Source organism: Somniosus microcephalus, chromosome 10, assembly GCF_052327205.1.
Source record: "Somniosus microcephalus isolate GS21.2 chromosome 10, FLI_Smic_1.0, whole genome shotgun sequence".
NCBI lineage: Eukaryota > Metazoa > Chordata > Chondrichthyes > Squaliformes > Somniosidae > Somniosus > Somniosus microcephalus.
In genome coordinates this window covers 226602897-226620491 of record NC_140996.1, presented here as the reverse complement: position 1 = coordinate 226620491, position 17595 = coordinate 226602897, and the positions used below count along the sequence as shown (strand labels likewise).

The 17595-nt window shown below is 51.4% G+C and overlaps 1 protein-coding gene across 6 annotated transcripts in view; it reads right to left on the bottom strand.

Annotated features, from left to right (window-relative positions):
• Window positions 1-17595, bottom strand: part of gucy2f (guanylate cyclase 2F, retinal) — a 104692-nt gene that overhangs the window by 34285 nt on the left and 52812 nt on the right. For all 6 annotated transcript variants that reach the window (XM_085999686.1, XM_085999684.1, XM_085999688.1 and 3 more), the window contains exons 12-13: window positions 10674-10822; window positions 8010-8173 (exon numbers count right to left, since the gene is read on the bottom strand). In XM_085999686.1, coding sequence (XP_085855812.1) covers window positions 8010-8173; window positions 10674-10822 — 313 coding nt within the window. The remainder of the gene's footprint in view (window positions 1-8009; window positions 8174-10673; window positions 10823-17595) is intronic.

Below are 17595 nucleotides of genomic sequence, written 5' to 3'. Positions count from 1 at the left end.
CAGAGAATAGAGGGCCTGCTTGACTGGATGGAGGGGGAGGTGGGAGAAGAATTGGTGATGAAATGGCATCAAATATCCACCTCTACAAGTTTATATCGCCCAAACCTTTATAGAAGCAATGTCATTAGCCATATACATAATGAGCTCACCTCCCTCACTGGGAAGATCTATAAGAACATAAGAATTAGGAGCAGGAGTCGGCCATTCGGCCCCTCGAGCCTGCTCCGCCATTCAATAAGGTCATGGCTGATCATCGACTTCAACTCCACTTTCCTGCCTGATCCCCATCTCCCTTGATTCCCCTAGAGTCCAAAAATCTATTGATCTGAGCCTCGAATATACTCCTTTGGGGCAGAGAATTCCAAAGATTCACAACCCTCTGAGTGAAGAAATTCCTCATCTCAGTCTGAAATGGCTGACCCCTAATCTTGAGACTGTGACCCCTAGTTCTAGACACTCCAGCCAGGGGGAAACAACCACTCAGCATCTACCCTGTCAATCCCCCTCAGCATCTTATATGTTTCAATGAGATCACCTCTCATTCTTCTAAATATCCAGAGTATAGGCCCAATCCACTCAATCTCTCCTCATAGGACAACCCTCTCATCCCAGGAATCAATCTAGTGAACCTTTGTTACACCTCCTCTAAGGCTAGTATATCCTTCCTCAGATAAGGAGACCAAAACTGTGCACAGAGCTCCAGATGTGGTCCCACACTGAGCGGCAGGTAAATGGATGTGTGCACAGTGCTCCAGGTGTGGTGTCACACTGAGCGGCAGGTTAATGGATGTGTGCGCAGTGCTCCAGGTGTGGTCCCACACTGAGCGGCAGGTTAATGGATGTGTGCACAGTGCTCCAGGTGTGCTCTCACACTGAGCGGCAGGTTAATGGATGTGTGCGCAGTGCTCCAGGTGTGCTCTCACACTGAGCTGCAGGTTAATGGATGTGTGCACAGTGCTCCAGGTGTGCTCTCACACTGAGCGGCAGGTTAATGGATGTGTGCACAGTGCTCCAGGTGTGGTCCGGCACTGAGCGGCAGGTTAATGGATGTGTGCACAGTGCTCCAGGTGTGGTCTGACACTGAGCGGCAGGTTAATGGATGTGTGCGCAGTGCTCCAGGTGTGCTCTCACACTGAGCGGCAGGTTAATGGATGTGTGCACACTGCTCCAGGTGTGGTCTGACACTGAGCGGCAGGTTAATGGATGTGTGCGCAGTGCTCCAGGTGTGGTCACACACTGAGCTGCAGGTTAATGGATGTGTGCACAGTGCTCCAGGTGTGGTCACACTGAGCGGCAGGTTAATGGATGTGTGCACAGTGCTCCAGGTGTGCTCTCACACTGAGCGGCAGGTTAATGGATGTGTGCACAGTGCTCCAGGTGTGGTCCCACACTGAGCGGCAAGTTAATGGATGTGTGCACAGTGCTCCAGGTGTGCTCTCACACTGAGCGGCAGGTTAATGGATGTGTGCACAGTGCTCCAGGTGTGCTCTCACACTGAGCGGCAGGTTAATGGATGTGTGCACAGTATTCCAGGTGTGGTCACACTGAGCGGCAGGTTAATGGATGTGTGCACAGTGCTCCAGGTGTGGTCTCACTGAGCGGCAGGTTAATGGATGTGTGCACAGTGCTCCAGGTGTGGTCACACTGAGCGGCAGGTTAATGGATGTGTGCGCAGTGCTCCAGGTGTGGGCACACTGAGCGGCAGGTTAATGGATGTGTGCACAGTGCTCCAGGTGTGCTCACACTGAGCGGCAGGTTAATGGATGTGTGCACAGTGCTCCAGGTGTGCTCACACTGAGCGGCAGGTTAATGGATGTGTGCACAGTGCTCCAGGTGTGGTCACACTGAGCGGCAGGTTAATGGATGTATGCACAGTGCTACAGGTGTGGTCACACTGAGCGGCAGGTTAATGGATGTGTGCGCAGTGCTCCAGGTGTGGTCACACTGAGCGGCAGGTCAATGGATGTGTGCACAGTGCTCCAGGTGTGCTCACACTGAGCGGCAGGTTAATGGATGTGTGCACAGTGCTCCAGGTGTGCTCTCACACTGAGCGGCAGGTTAATGGATGTGTGCACAGTGCTCCAGGTGTGGTGTCACGCTGAGCTGCAGGTTAATGGATGTGTGCACAGTGCTCCAGGTGTGCTCACACTGAGCGGCAGGTTAATGGATGTGTGCACAGTGCTCCAGGTGTGCTCTCACACTGAGCGGCAGGTTAATGGATGTGTGCACAGTGCTCCAGGTGTGGTCCCACACTGAGCGGCAGGTTAATGGATGTGTGCACAGTGCTCCAGGTGTGGTCACACTGAGCGGCAGGTTAATGAATGTGTGCGCAGTGCTCCAGGTGTGGTCTGACACTGAGCGGCAGGTTAATGGATGTGTGCACAGTGCTCCAGGTGTGGTCACACTGAGCGGCAGGTTAATGAATGTGTGCGCAGTGCTCCAGGTGTGCTCTCACACTGAGCGGCAGGTTAATGGATGTGTGCACAGTGCTCCAGGTGTGCTCTCACACTGAGCGGCAGGTTAATGGATGTGTGCACAGTGCTCCAGGTGTGGTCTGACACTGAGCGGCAGGTTAATGGATGTGTGCACAGTGCTCCAGGTGTGGTCTCACACTGAGCTGCAGGTTAATGGATGTGTGCACAGTGCTCCAGGTGTGCTCTCACACTGAGCGGCAGGTTAATGGATGTGTGCACAGTGCTGCAGGTGTGGTCTGACACTGAGCGGCAGGTTAATGGATGTGTGCACAATGCTCCAGGTGTGCTCTCACACTGAGCGGCAGGTTAATGGATGTGTGCACAGTGCTCCAGGTGTGGTCTCACACTGAGCTGCAGGTTAATGGATGTGTGCACAGTGCTCCAGTTGTGGTCTGACACTGAGCGGCAGCTTAATGGATGTGTGCACAGTGCTCCAGGTGTGGTCCCACACTGAGCGGCAGGTTAATGGATGTGTGCACAGTGCTCCAGGTGTGGTCTCACACTCAGCGGCAGGTTAATGGATGTGTGCACAGTGCTCCAGGTGTGGTCCCACACTGAGCGGCAGGTTAATGGATGTGTGCACAGTGCTCCAGGTGTGCTCTCACACTGAGCGGCAGGTTAATGGATGTGTGCACAGTGCTCCAGGTGTGGTCTCACACTGAGCTGCAGGTTAATGGATGTGTGCACAGTGCTCCAGGTGTGGTCTGACACTCAGCAGCAGGTTAATGGATGTGTGCACAATGCTCCAGGTGTGCTTTCACACTGAGCGGCAGGTTAATGGATGTGTGCACAGTATTCCAGGTGTGGTCACACTGAGCGGCAGGTTAATGGATGTGTGCACAGTGCTCCAGGTGTGGTCCCACACTGAGCGGCAGGTTAATGGATGTGTGCACAGTGCTCCAGGTGTGCTCTCACACTGAGCGGCAGGTTAATGGATGTGTGCACAGTGCTCCAGGTGTGCTCTCACACTGAGCGGCAGGTTAATGGATGTGTGCACAGTGCTCCAGGTGTGCTCTCACACTGAGCGGCAGGTTAATGGATGTGTGCACAGTACTCCAGGTGTGGTCACACTGAGCGGCACGTTAATGGATGTGTGCACAGCGCTCCAGGTGTGCTCTCACACTTAGCGGCAGGTTAATCGATGTGTGCGCAGTGCTCCAGGTGTGGTCACACTGAGCGGCAGGTTAATGGATGTGTGCGCAGTGCTCCAGGTGTGGTCCCACACTGAGCAGCAGGTTAATGGATGTGTGCACAGTGCTCCAGGTGTGGTCGCACTGAGCAGCTGGTTAATGGATGTGTGCACAGTGCTCCAGGTGTGGTCTCACACTGAGCGGCAGGTTAATGGATGTGTGCACAGTATTCCAGGTGTGGTCCCACACTGAGCGGCAGGTTAATGGATGTGTGCACAGTGCTCCAGGTGTGGTCCCACACTGAGCAGCAGGTTAATGGATGTGTGCACAGTGCTCCAGATGTGCTCCCACACTGAGCGGCAGGTTAATGGATGTGTGCACAGTATTCCAGGTGTGGTCACACTGAGCGGCAGGTTAATGGATGTGTGCACAGTGCTCCAGGTGTGGTCACACTGAGCGGCAGGTTAATGGATGTGTGCACAGTGCTCCAAGTGTGGTCTCACACTGAGCTGCAGGTTAATGGATGTGTGCGCAGTGCTCCAGGTGTGGTCCCACACTGAGCAGCAGGTTAATGGATGTGTGCACAGTGCTCCAGGTGTGGTCGCACTGAGCAGCTAGTTAATGGATGTGTGCACAGTGCTCCAGGTGTGGACACACACTGAGCGGCAGGTTAATAGATGCGTGCACCGTGCTCCAGGTGTGGACACACACTGAGCGGCAGGTTAATAGATGTGTGCGCAGTGCTCCAGGTGTGGACTCACACTGAGCGGCAGGTTAATGGATGTGTGCACAGTGCTCCAGGTGTGGTCTCACACTGAGCGGCAGGTTAATGGATGTGTGCACAGTGCTCCAGGTGTGGACACACACTGAGCGGCAGGTTAATAGATGTGTGCGCAGTGCTCCAGGTGTGGACTCACACTGAGCGGCAGGTTAATGGATGTGTGCGCAGTGCTCCAGGTGTGGTCTCACACTGAGCGGCAGGTTAATGGATGTGTGCACAGTGCTCCAGGTGTGGACTCACACTGAGCGGCAGGTTAATGGATGTGTGCGCAGTGCTCCAGGTGTGGACACACACTGAGCGGCAGGTTAATGGATGTGTGCACAGTGCTCCAGGTGTGGACTCACACTGAGCGGCAGGTTAATGGATGTGTGCACAGTGCTCCAGGTGTGCTCTCACACTGAGCGGCAGGTTAATGGATGTGTGCACAGTGCTCCAGGTGTGGACTCACACTGAGCGGCAGGTTAATGGATGTGTGCACAGTGCTCCAGGTGTGGACACACACTGAGCGGCAGGTTAATAGATGCGTGCACCGTGCTCCAGGTGTGGACACACACTGAGCGGCAGGTTAATAGATGTGTGCGCAGTGCTCCAGGTGTGGACTCACACTGAGCGGCAGGTTAATGGATGTGTGCACAGTGCTCCAGGTGTGGTCTCACACTGAGCGGCAGGTTAATGGATGTGTGCACAGTGCTCCAGGTGTGGACACACACTGAGCGGCAGGTTAATAGATGTGTGCGCAGTGCTCCAGGTGTGGACTCACACTGAGCGGCAGGTTAATGGATGTGTGCGCAGTGCTCCAGGTGTGGTCTCACACTGAGCGGCAGGTTAATGGATGTGTGCACAGTGCTCCAGGTGTGGACTCACACTGAGCGGCAGGTTAATGGATGTGTGCGCAGTGCTCCAGGTGTGGACACACACTGAGCGGCAGGTTAATGGATGTGTGCACAGTGCTCCAGGTGTGGACTCACACTGAGCGGCAGGTTAATGGATGTGTGCACAGTGCTCCAGGTGTGCTCTCACACTGAGCGGCAGGTTAATGGATGTGTGCACAGTGCTCCAGGTGTGGTCTCACACTGAGCTGCAGGTTAATGGATGTGTGCACAGTGCTCCAGGTGTGCTCTCACACTGAGCGGCAGGTTAATGGATGTGTGCACAGTGCTCCAGGTGTGGTCTGACACTGAGCGGGAGGTTAATGGATGTGTGCACAGTGCTCCAGGTGTGGTCTCACACTGAGCGGGAGGTTAATGGATGTGTGCACAGTACTCCAGGTGTGGTCACACTGTGCGGCAGGTTAATGGATGTGTGCACAGTGCTCCAGGTGTGGTCTGACACTGAGCGGCAGGTTAATGGATGTGTGCACAGTGCTCCAGGTGTGCTCTCACACTGAGCGGCAGGTTAATGGATGTGTGCACAGTGCTCCAGGTGTGCTCTCACACTGAGCGGCAGGTTAATGGATGTGTGCACAGTGCTCCAGGTGTGCTCTCACACTGAGCGGCAGGTTAATGGATGTGTGCACAGTACTCCAGGTGTGGTCACACTGAGCGGCACGTTAATGGATGTGTGCACAGCGCTCCAGGTGTGCTCTCACACTTAGCGGCAGGTTAATCGATGTGTGCGCAGTGCTCCAGGTGTGGTCACACTGAGCGGCAGGTTAATGGATGTGTGAGCAGTGCTCCAGGTGTGGTCCCACACTGAGCAGCAGGTTAATGGATGTGTGCACAGTGCTCCAGGTGTGGTCGCACTGAGCAGCTGGTTAATGGATGTGTGCACAGTGCTCCAGGTGTGGTCTCACACTGAGCGGCAGGTTAATGGATGTGTGCACAGTATTCCAGGTGTGGTCCCACACTGAGCGGCAGGTTAATGGATGTGTGCACAGTGCTCCAGGTGTGGTCCCACACTGAGCAGCAGGTTAATGGATGTGTGCACAGTGCTCCAGATGTGCTCCCACACTGAGCGGCAGGTTAATGGATGTGTGCACAGTATTCCAGGTGTGGTCACACTGAGCGGCAGGTTAATGGATGTGTGCACAGTGCTCCAGGTGTGGTCACACTGAGCGGCAGGTTAATGGATGTGTGCACAGTGCTCCAAGTGTGGTCTCACACTGAGCTGCAGGTTAATGGATGTGTGCGCAGTGCTCCAGGTGTGGTCCCACACTGAGCAGCAGGTTAATGGATGTGTGCACAGTGCTCCAGGTGTGGTCGCACTGAGCAGCTAGTTAATGGATGTGTGCACAGTGCTCCAGGTGTGGACACACACTGAGCGGCAGGTTAATAGATGCGTGCACCGTGCTCCAGGTGTGGACACACACTGAGCGGCAGGTTAATAGATGTGTGCGCAGTGCTCCAGGTGTGGACTCACACTGAGCGGCAGGTTAATGGATGTGTGCACAGTGCTCCAGGTGTGGTCTCACACTGAGCGGCAGGTTAATGGATGTGTGCACAGTGCTCCAGGTGTGGACACACACTGAGCGGCAGGTTAATAGATGTGTGCGCAGTGCTCCAGGTGTGGACTCACACTGAGCGGCAGGTTAATGGATGTGTGCGCAGTGCTCCAGGTGTGGTCTCACACTGAGCGGCAGGTTAATGGATGTGTGCACAGTGCTCCAGGTGTGGACTCACACTGAGCGGCAGGTTAATGGATGTGTGCGCAGTGCTCCAGGTGTGGACACACACTGAGCGGCAGGTTAATGGATGTGTGCACAGTGCTCCAGGTGTGGACTCACACTGAGCGGCAGGTTAATGGATGTGTGCACAGTGCTCCAGGTGTGCTCTCACACTGAGCGGCAGGTTAATGGATGTGTGCACAGTGCTCCAGGTGTGGTCTCACACTGAGCTGCAGGTTAATGGATGTGTGCACAGTGCTCCAGGTGTGCTCTCACACTGAGCGGCAGGTTAATGGATGTGTGCACAGTGCTCCAGGTGTGGTCTGACACTGAGCGGGAGGTTAATGGATGTGTGCACAGTGCTCCAGGTGTGGTCTCACACTGAGCGGGAGGTTAATGGATGTGTGCACAGTACTCCAGGTGTGGTCACACTGAGCGGCAGGTTAATGGATGTGTGCACAGTGCTCCAGGTGTGGTCTGACACTGAGCGGCAGGTTAATGGATGTGTGCACAGTGCTCCAGGTGTGCTCCCACACTGAGCGGCAGGTTAATGGATGTGTGCACAGTGCTGCAGGTGTGGTCTGACGCTGAGCGGCAGGTTAATGGATGTGTGCACAGTGCTCCAGGTGTGGTCACACTGAGCGGCAGGTTAATGGATGTGTGCACAGTGCTCCAGGTGTGGTCTCACACTGAGCTGCAGGTTAATGGATGTGTGCGCAGTGCTCCAGGTGTGCTCTCACACTAAGCGGCAGGTTAATGGATGTGAGCACAGTGCTCCAGGTATGGTCACACTGAGCGGCAGGTTAATGGATGTGTGCGCAGTGCTCCAGGTGTGGTCACACTGAGTGGCAGGTTAATGGATGTGTGCACAGTGCTCCAGGTGTGCTCTCACACTGAGCGGCAGGTTAATGGATGTGTGCACAGTGCTCCAGGTGTGGTCACACTGAGTGGCAGGTTAATGGATGTGTGCACAGTGCTCCAGGTGTGGTCACACTGAGTGGCAGGTTAATGGATGTACTCACGGAGGCAGCATCTGCGAGAGAAGTTTTTCTGTTTTGTGTTTCTCTATTTCTAGCTCGTCTGTTCGCTCACGGATTAAATCCTCGAGATTGCTGGAGTACTGCTCCAGCATCCGCAGCATCGAGTCGATGATGTTGGTCTTCTTTCCCTTGTTTATGATTTTGAACTGTGAAGAGACAGCAATGAATCCATCAGGTTTTCCCCCACTACAAACATTAGAAAGAACTTGCATTTCTATAGCTCCTTTCACGACCTCAGGACGACCCAAAGCGTTTCACAGCCAATGAAGTACTTTTTGAAGTGTAGTCACTGTTGTAATGTAGGAAATGCGACAGCCAATTTGTGCACAGCAAGCTCCCACAAAAAGCAATGAGATCATGACCAGATAATCTATGTTAGTGATGTTGGTTGGGGGATAAATATTGAACAGGACACCGGGGAGAACTCCCCTGCTTTTCTTCAAAATAGTGCCATGGAATCTTTTATGTCCACCTGAAAGAGCAGATGGGGCCTCGGTTTAGCGTCTCATCTGAAAGACGGCACCTCCGACAGTGCAGCAGTGGAGTGTCAGTCCAGATTACTTGCTTAAATCGCTGGAGTGGGACGTGAACCCACCAGCTTCTGACTCGGAGGTGAGAGTGCTACAGCTCCGCTGACAGGGCAGCACTCCTTTGTCAGCACTGCAGTGTCAGCTTCGCTTTTGTATAGAAACATAGAAACATAGAAGATAGGAGCAGGAGTAGGCCATTCGGCCCCTCGAGCCTGCTCCGCCATTCAATGAGATCATGGCTGATCATCCAAATTCAGTACCCGGTCCCTGCTTTCTCCCCATATCCCTTGATCCCTTTAGCTTTAAGAAATATATCCAACTCCTTCTTGAATATATTTAATGAATTGGCCTCCACTGCCTTCTGTGGTAGAGAATTCCACAGGTTCACCACTCTCTGGGTGAAGAAATTCCTCCTCATCTCTGTCCTAAATGGCTTACCCCTTATCCTTAGACTGTGACCCCGGTTCTGGACTCCCCGGCCATCGGGAACATCCTTCCTGCATCCAGCCTGTCCAGTCCTGTTAGAATTTTATAAGTTTCAATGAGATCCCCTCTCATTCTTCTAAACTCCAGCGAGTATAAGCCCAATCAACCCAATCTCTCCTCATACGTCACATCATTCCTGCCATCCCAGGTATCAGTCTGGTGAATCTTCGCTGCACTCCCTCCATGGCAAGAACATCCTTCCTCAGATAAGGCGACCAAAACTGCACACAATACTCAAGGTGTGGTCTCACCAAGGCCCTGTACAACTGCAGCAAGACATCCTTGTTCTTGTACTCAAACCCTCTCGCTACGAAGGCCAACATACCATTTGCCTTCTTAACCGCCTGCTGCACCTGCATGCTTACCTTCAGCGACTGGTGCACAAGGACACCCAGGTCTCGTTGCACTTCCCCTTCTCCCAATCTATTGCCATTCAGATAATAATCTGCCTTCCTGTTTGTGCCACCAAAGTGGATAACCTCACATTTATCCACGTTATATTGCATCTGCCATGCTTCTGCCCAATCACCCGACCTGTCCAAATCATCCTGCAGTTTCACGGCATCCTCCTCACAGCACACACGCCCACCCAGCTTTGTGTCATCTGCAAACTTGGAGATATTACACCTAGTTCCGTCGTCTAGATCATTTATATATATTGTGAATAGCTGGGGTCCTAGGACCGGTCCGTGCGGTACCCCACTAGTCACTGCCTGCCACTCGGAAAAAGAGCCGTTTATTCCAACTCTTTGCTTCCTGTCTGCCAACCAGTTCTCTATCCAAGTCAGTACCTTGCCCCCAATCCCATGTGCCTTAACTTTACACACTAATCTCTTATGCAGGACCTTATCGAAAGCCTTCTGAAAGTCCAAATACACCACATCCACTGGTTCTCCCTTATCTATTCTACCAGTTACATCCTCAAAAAATTCCAGTAGATGACTCAAGTCCCAAGAGTGAAAATTGAACCCACAACCTTCTGACCCAGAAGTAAGAGTGCCTACCCACTGAGCCACGGCTGACACATTGTGAGGGTTTAGAGGGGCATCGTCACCCCCCCCTTGTAAAGCTGCTTGGAGAATTTACAAATACACGGTGTGCACTTTCTCTTTAGAGAACAACAGGGGTGAAGGTCAAGTGGAGGAATCCCGTGAAGGTTGAAAGGATTAGAAGGGACGAGAAGTACGGATTAAACAGCAAAGATACAATAACATGCACTGGGTAGACTCCATGATACAGCACAATGGTACATGATCATTGGGTCTTAATGTGGCAGGTGGCCCTGATTTGTTCCATGATATCTCATGCTCTTATGATTTATTGTGAGCTAGCGACACCTAGTGGAGCGTCAATATTGCGCCAGCTTAATTGACAGTCTGACCATTTCAGGACAGGAGCAACACGATCAAACTGGGATCAATGCTACTCCTTTCTGCGTTAGCCATCCATTGGACCTGCTTGAATACTGGTGGGCAGTGCATCTTATGTGGTTTTCCTCGTTACTCATGGCAGCGTTAATCAATTCCTTTCCATTGGAAGGGGACCAAATCTCAATGGCCTCGAAGGGACATGACGCCATCTCGCGCTCCGCACTTCCTGAAGCTTCGGGTCCCCGGCACAGCCGACTCACCCGGTCGAAGATCTCGTTGAAGGTCGGTCTCCTCTCGGGAAGTTCACTCCAGCAGTGCTTCATCAGTTGAATGCACTCCAACGGGGCTTGGTCTGGGGAGACCGTGGGCCGACACATAGGGGGTGGCTTCTTCACCTTCTTAATAATCTCTAAAATAATAAAACAGCAATTACACGTTAACTTATGAAGAAGGGATCAAGTGACTCGACTTATTTACGCTGGAGAAAAGCCAACTGAGAGGAGACATCGAATCATTGTATCTTAGAAACTTACATAGAAGATAGGAGCAGGAGTAGGCCATTCGGCCCCTCAAGCCCACTCCGCCATTTAATGAGATCATGGCTGATCATCCAAATTCAGTACCCGGTCCCTGCTTTCTCCCCATATCCCTTGATCCCTTTAGCCTCAAGAAACATATCCAACTCCTTCTTGAATATATTTAATGAATTGGCCTCAACTGCCTTCTGTGGTAGAGAATTCCACAGGTTCACCACTCTCTGGGTGAAGAAATTCCTCCTCATCTCAGTCCTAAATGGCTTACCCCTTATCCTTAGACTGTGACCCCTGGTTCTGGACTCCCCCGCCATCAGGAACATCCTTCCTACATCTAGTCTGTCTAGTCCTGTTAGAATTTTACAAGTTTCAATGAGATCCCCTCTCATTCTTCTAAACTCTACCGCATATAAGCCTAATCGACCAAATCTCTCCTCATACGTCATTCCTGCAATCCCAGGGATCAGTCTGGTGAATCTTTGCTGCACTCTCTCCATGGCAAGAACATCCTTCCTCAGATAAGGCGACCAAAACTGCACACAATACAACACCGACCATAGAGCACATATACCAGAAACGCTGTCTACGGAGGTCACGGTCCATCATCAAAGACCCTGCCCACCCCAGCCACAGTCTGTTCGCCCTCCTGCCATCTGGGAGACGCTACAGATGCATTCGCACCCGTACGACCAGATTTAGGAACAGCTTCTTTCCCAGGGCTGTCATCCTACTGAACTCCACAAATAAACTCTAAAGCCTGCACATCTGCCAATGCACTTTATTATGGTTATATTTATGTTGATATACTACAAGCCAAATGTATGTTGAATGTTTAAATGTCTTAATCCAAATGTACACTCTCGGGAGCCGCAAGCCTACACTTCGTTGTACTGCACTTGTGCACTAACAATGACAATAAAAGTTGAATTGATTTGATTTGATTTGATTCAAGGTGTGGTCTCACCAAGGCCCTGTACAACTGCAGCAAGACATCCTTGTTCCTGTACTCAAACCCTCTCGCTACGAAAGCCAACATAACATTTGCCTTCTTAACCGCCTGCTGCACCTGCATGCTTACCTTCAGCGACTGGTGCACAAGGACACCCAGGTCTCGTTGCACTTCCCCTTCTCCCAATCTATTGCCGTTCAGATAATAATCTGTCTTCCTGTTTTTGCCACCGAAGTGGATAACCCAGCACAGAAGGAGGTCATTCGGCCCATCGTGCCTGTGCTGTCTCTTTGAAAGAGCTCTCCAATTAGTCCCACAGCCCTGCTCTTTCCCCACAGCCCTGCAAACATTTTTCCTTTTCAAGTATTTTTCCAATTCACTTTTGAAAGTTACTATTGAATCTGCTTCCACCGCCCTTTCAGGCAGTGCATTCCGGATCATAACATGACAGAGAATGTTACAGTAAACAACAACAGAAAATGTTGGAAACACTCGGCGGGTCGGGCAGCATCTGTGGAGCGAGAAAGGGAGTTAACGTTTCAGGTCTTCGTTAGAACTGGAAAAAGTTCGAGAAGTAACAGGTTTTTAAGCAAGTATAGGGGCAGGGAAGGGTGGGGAGGGGAGGAAAGAACAAAAGGGAAGGTCTGGGATCTGGTGGAAGGCAGGAGAGATTGACTGACAAAAGGGATGATGGTGCGAGGCAAAAGGAGAGGTAATGGGACAAGTTAAGAAACAAAAGATGGCTCTAGATGAGGTGTAAATGGCACTGGCGGAACACCTCCATTCAGTCCGTAAGGGTGACCCCGAGCTTCCAGTCGCCTATCACTTTAATTCTCTGCTCCACTCCCACTCTGACCTCTCTGTCCTCGGCCTCTTACACTGTTCCAATGAAGCTCAACGTAAGCTCGAGGAACAGCACCTCATCTTTCGATTAGGCACTTTACAGCCTTCTGGACTCAACGTAGAGTTCAACAATTTCAGACCATAACCTCGGCCCCTATATTTTTTTCTCTCTCTCTCTCACATGGCGGCTGTAGTGTATGTACCTTTAAGGGGAGAACTACTTTTTACAGCTCCTGTATACTGTAGTACCGGCAGTGACCACACCTGTATATAAACCCTGAGTAGGGATCTGTACAATTAGTTTTAGAGTAACCCTCATCCAGTAAACACCTGTTGATTGTTCCCTGCAGTCTCTTGTCTAATTATTGAAGGACACAACATCAAGTTACACGGATCTAACTTTGGCGACGAGTAGATTCAAACCTACCTGCAACTCTGCATCACCTCCCAGGGATTCGCTCCTGGAGAACAGTGAAAGAAGAAGGCCGAGTCCAGAAATACGGGCGTCGACCACGGGAAACCCCCCAGTCATCCAGCGGAGATTTGAGCATCGCAGGGGAGGCTGTCGAGAGCCAGGCTTGGTTCTCCAGTCACGGTGGTCCAGCGAAACGGGCTAGCAACAGGTACGGCGCAGACCCTTCCTGGACAGCGGTGGCTAGAGCCGACCGATGGCACAGAAAAGGCCGAGCAGCATCGACGGGAGAAGAGAGAGGGTAGAGCGCACAGGGCGCAGCCGGTGTTCAGGACCGAGCGGCGTCAACGAGAGAGAGCAGAGCGCAGCCGGTGTTCAAGGGCTGAGCAGCGTCAACGAGAGGGAGAGGCGCACAGGAAAACGCGCAGCCGGTGTTCAAGGGCCGAGCAGCGTCAGCGGGGAAGAAAGGAAAAGCACGGGAGCCACCATTTTGAGCCGCAGCGGAGCCACCATTTTGAACCAGTCTAACCACACCCAGGGATGCCGAAGAGTGGCAGTGTCACAGCGTTCGACAATGAAGTCGAAGATTGGACGACATATGTCGAACGCATAGAAGTGTACTGCAAGGCGAATGAAGTGCCAGATGACAGGAAAGCGCTGGTATTGTTGAATTCAATGGGTGCAAAAACGTATGGCTTACTGCGAAACCTAGTAACCCCAGAGAAGCCAGTGGAAAAGGATTTTGAAAACATAGTGTCAATTCTACAGGACCACTTAAACCCCACACCGCTGCTGATAGCAGAAAGATTTAAGTTTCACAAAAGGAACCAGCATAAAGATGAAAGTAATGCTGAATTTTTAACGGAACTGCGCAAGCTATCGAAACACTGCCAGTTTGGAACGGGACTAGCAGATACTTTAAGGGACAAGTTTGTGTGTGAGATTCAAAGTGAAGGAACCCAGAAACGGCTTCTATCAGAAAAGGATCTTACGCTGGACAAGGCTTTCAGCATGGCAGTATCACACGAAGCAGCAGCACGGGGCGCGGCAGAGATACAACGGAGACCGCAAGAATATGGCACAAATGAAATGTCATACGGAACAGTGAGGTGCTTTCACTGCGCCGGAACAACACACGACCATAAGGATTGCTGGTTCAAGGACCAAGTGTGCAGACAGTGTGGGAAAGTAGGACACATAGCAAGAGTCTGCAGGTCGGGGAAAAAAACCAGCAGCAAGAAGTCTCCACAGGAGAAGTACAAGAAGGTACATAAGGTGACGGAGAGTAGTTCAGACGAACAGAAAAGTGATACAGACTCCGGAAGCAAGGAGCTGGGTTGTCTGAAACTACATAATATGATCAAAACGGAGGATCACCAAACTATCTGGGTCACGCTCAAGATAGCCGGAGTCCAAGGGAAAATGGAATTGGACACAGGATCAGCCCTAACAGTCATAAACCGAAGGGACTACAAGCGGCTATTCTCACATATACCCTTGAGCGATACAGAGATTGTCTTGAAGACGTACACGGGGCAAAAAGTCTACCCCAAAGGAAAAATAAGGGTGAACGTTATATATAACGCAAGGAAACACCAAAAATGGACCTATATGTATTGCCAGATGGAGGACCACCACTACTAGGACATGAATGGATCCGGAAGATACAGCTAGATTGGCATTCCATACAAGTACTGACTGTAGATGCCAAAAAGGACGATATCACACCTGGACGACTGTCAAAAATGCTAACTGATGCACAAGAAGTGTTCCAGGAGGGACTCGGAACACTAAAAGGCATAACAGCGATGATCAAAATAGAGGAAAATGCAAGCCCAAAGTTTTTTAAGGCCAGACCGGTACCTTATGCGATCTGCCCAGCCGTCGAAGCAGAGCTGGAAGGTTTGGAACGTTCAGGGGTACTGTCCAAAATGGACTGGAGCAAGTGGGCTACACCCATCATTCCTGTAATGAAGAGGTCGTTGAGTAATACGCCTGGGGAACCAAAGAAGGTTCGCATCTGTGGGGGCTTTAAGGTGACAGTGAACCCAATCCTTCACACAGTACAATATCCGCTTCCGCGGATTGAAGATATTTTCGCCTTGCTATCTGGAGGGAAACGCTTCACTAAGATTGATCTGGCCCAGGCGTACCTGCAAATGGAGGTAGAAGAAGCCTCGAAACAGTACCTCACGATCAACACTCATAAAGGTCTCTACCAATGCAATCGGCTGGTGTTCGGGGTAGCATCAGCTCCGGCTATTTGGCAAAGGGCAATGGATCAAGTCCTGCAAGGGATTCCAGGGACCCAGTGTTATTTGGACGACACCCTGGTCACGGGTGAAAATGACAGTGATCACCTCGCCAACCTGGAGCAGGTGCTCACTAGATTGAAGGATTATGGGCTCCGAGCTAATCGCCACAAATGCGAGTTTTTCCAGAAGCAGATCTCGTATTGTGGCCACGTTATTGATGAAGAGGGGTTACATAAGTCCCCTGAAAAGATTGAGGCAGTAGTCAAGGCTCCAGCACCGGAAAATGTGTCACAACTGAAGTCGTTCCTCGGGCTGGTGAACTACTACCATAAGTTCTTGCCGAATTTGTCTACAGTCCTACACCTGCTGAACACCCTACTGCAAATAGGGGTACCATGGAAGTGGAGTGACAAATGTAAACGAGCTTTCCAGAAGAGCAAAGCATTGATCACATCAAAAGAGGTGTTGGCTCATTTCAACCCAGCACTACCAATTCGGTTGGCGTGTGATGCATCACCCTATGGCATTGGAGCGGCGCTGTCGCACAAATTCCCGGACGGCTGGGAGAGGCCAGTAGCTTTTGCATCTCGGTCACGAACCTCAGCCGAGCGTAACTACGCCCAGATTGACAGGGAGGCCCTCAGCCTAGTGTGGGGAGTGAAAAAGTTCAATCACTATCTGCACGGGCAGAAGTTCACCTTGCTGACTGACCACCAACCACTTGTCTCCATCTTTAATCCAAAGAAGGGCGTTCCAGTGATGACTGCGCAACGGCTACAAAGATGGTCCCTTTTTCTAGGGGCAAACCAATATGAAATTGAGTATAAAGGCACGAAACAGCATGGAAACGCTGATGGGCTATCACACCTGCCACTGCCTACTGCGGAGGAAGCACCAGCAGTGGACCCTGTCGAAATATTTCATTCGACTATAATTGAACGCTTGCCAGTAACTAACGCTGATATAGAGAAGGAGACCCAAAATGACCCGACACTGTCTCGGGTATATGATTTGACGGTGAAGGGATGGCCAACACTTGGCGACTCACTGTTGCCAGCATTCTCATCCAGAAGAGAACAGCTGTCAGTATGCCAGGGGACCTTGATGTGTGGATCCCGAGTGGTAATTCCACCCAAGTTAAGGGAGAGAGTGCTCAATGAGCTTCACGAAGGCCATCTGGGAGGGGTGAAAATGAAAAGCCTTACTAGGGCTTATGTGTGGTGGCCGGGGATCGATCAGCAAATCGAGGACCTGACAAAGAGCTGCTCAGGATGCCAGAAGGTCCAAAATGCACCACCACATGCCCCTCTACACCCATGGGAGTGGCCCTCATCTCCATGGCAACGGGTGCATATTGATTTTGCTGGTCCATTCATGGACTCAATGCTTTTAATAGCCGTGGCTGCGCACTCGAAATGGCCTGAGGTGACCAAAATGTCCTCCACCACCACGGAGAAAACTATTGCAGTCCTACGGACCATTTTTGCCAGGAACAGCTTGCCAGAGCAGATTTGCTCTGATAACGGACCACAGTTTGTGTCCGAAGAGTTTCGAAGATTTATGAAAAGGAATGGGGTAAGGCATTACACATCCGCCCCGTATCATCCAGCCACAAATGGATTGGCTGAGAGGTTCGTACAAACCTTTAAAAAAGCAGTAAGGGCCATGTGCGATGATGACATTCCACTGCAGCATAAGGTGGACAATTTCCTGTTAGCCTACAGAAATACGACACATGCAGTCACCAACCAAACCCCGGCCATGATGTTCTTTAACCGAAGGTTGAGATCTCGTCTGGATTTGCTCAGACCAAATGTACGAAGCGATGTTGAGAATAAGCAATTCCAGCACATCAATGAGAAGCCGACAAGGAGCTTCAATGTAGGGCAACCAGTCTTGGCCCGCGACTACCGAACAGAGAAATGGCAACCAGGAACGATATGCATACGGAAGGGGCCACTAATGTACACAGTGGATGTTGGGGAGAACATTGTGAGACGCCATGTTGACCAGATCCTAGAGTCACAGGAACGAGTCAACCCCATGTCTCGCGTACCTGGTGATGAACCCAACATACAGGTAGCATCTACCCCAGAAACAGTAGCATCGGAAGCTGATGAACCAACCGACGACAGGGGGCCAGAATCGCCTCCGCACCAAGAGCAAGACACTCAGGAAAGGCGCTATCCA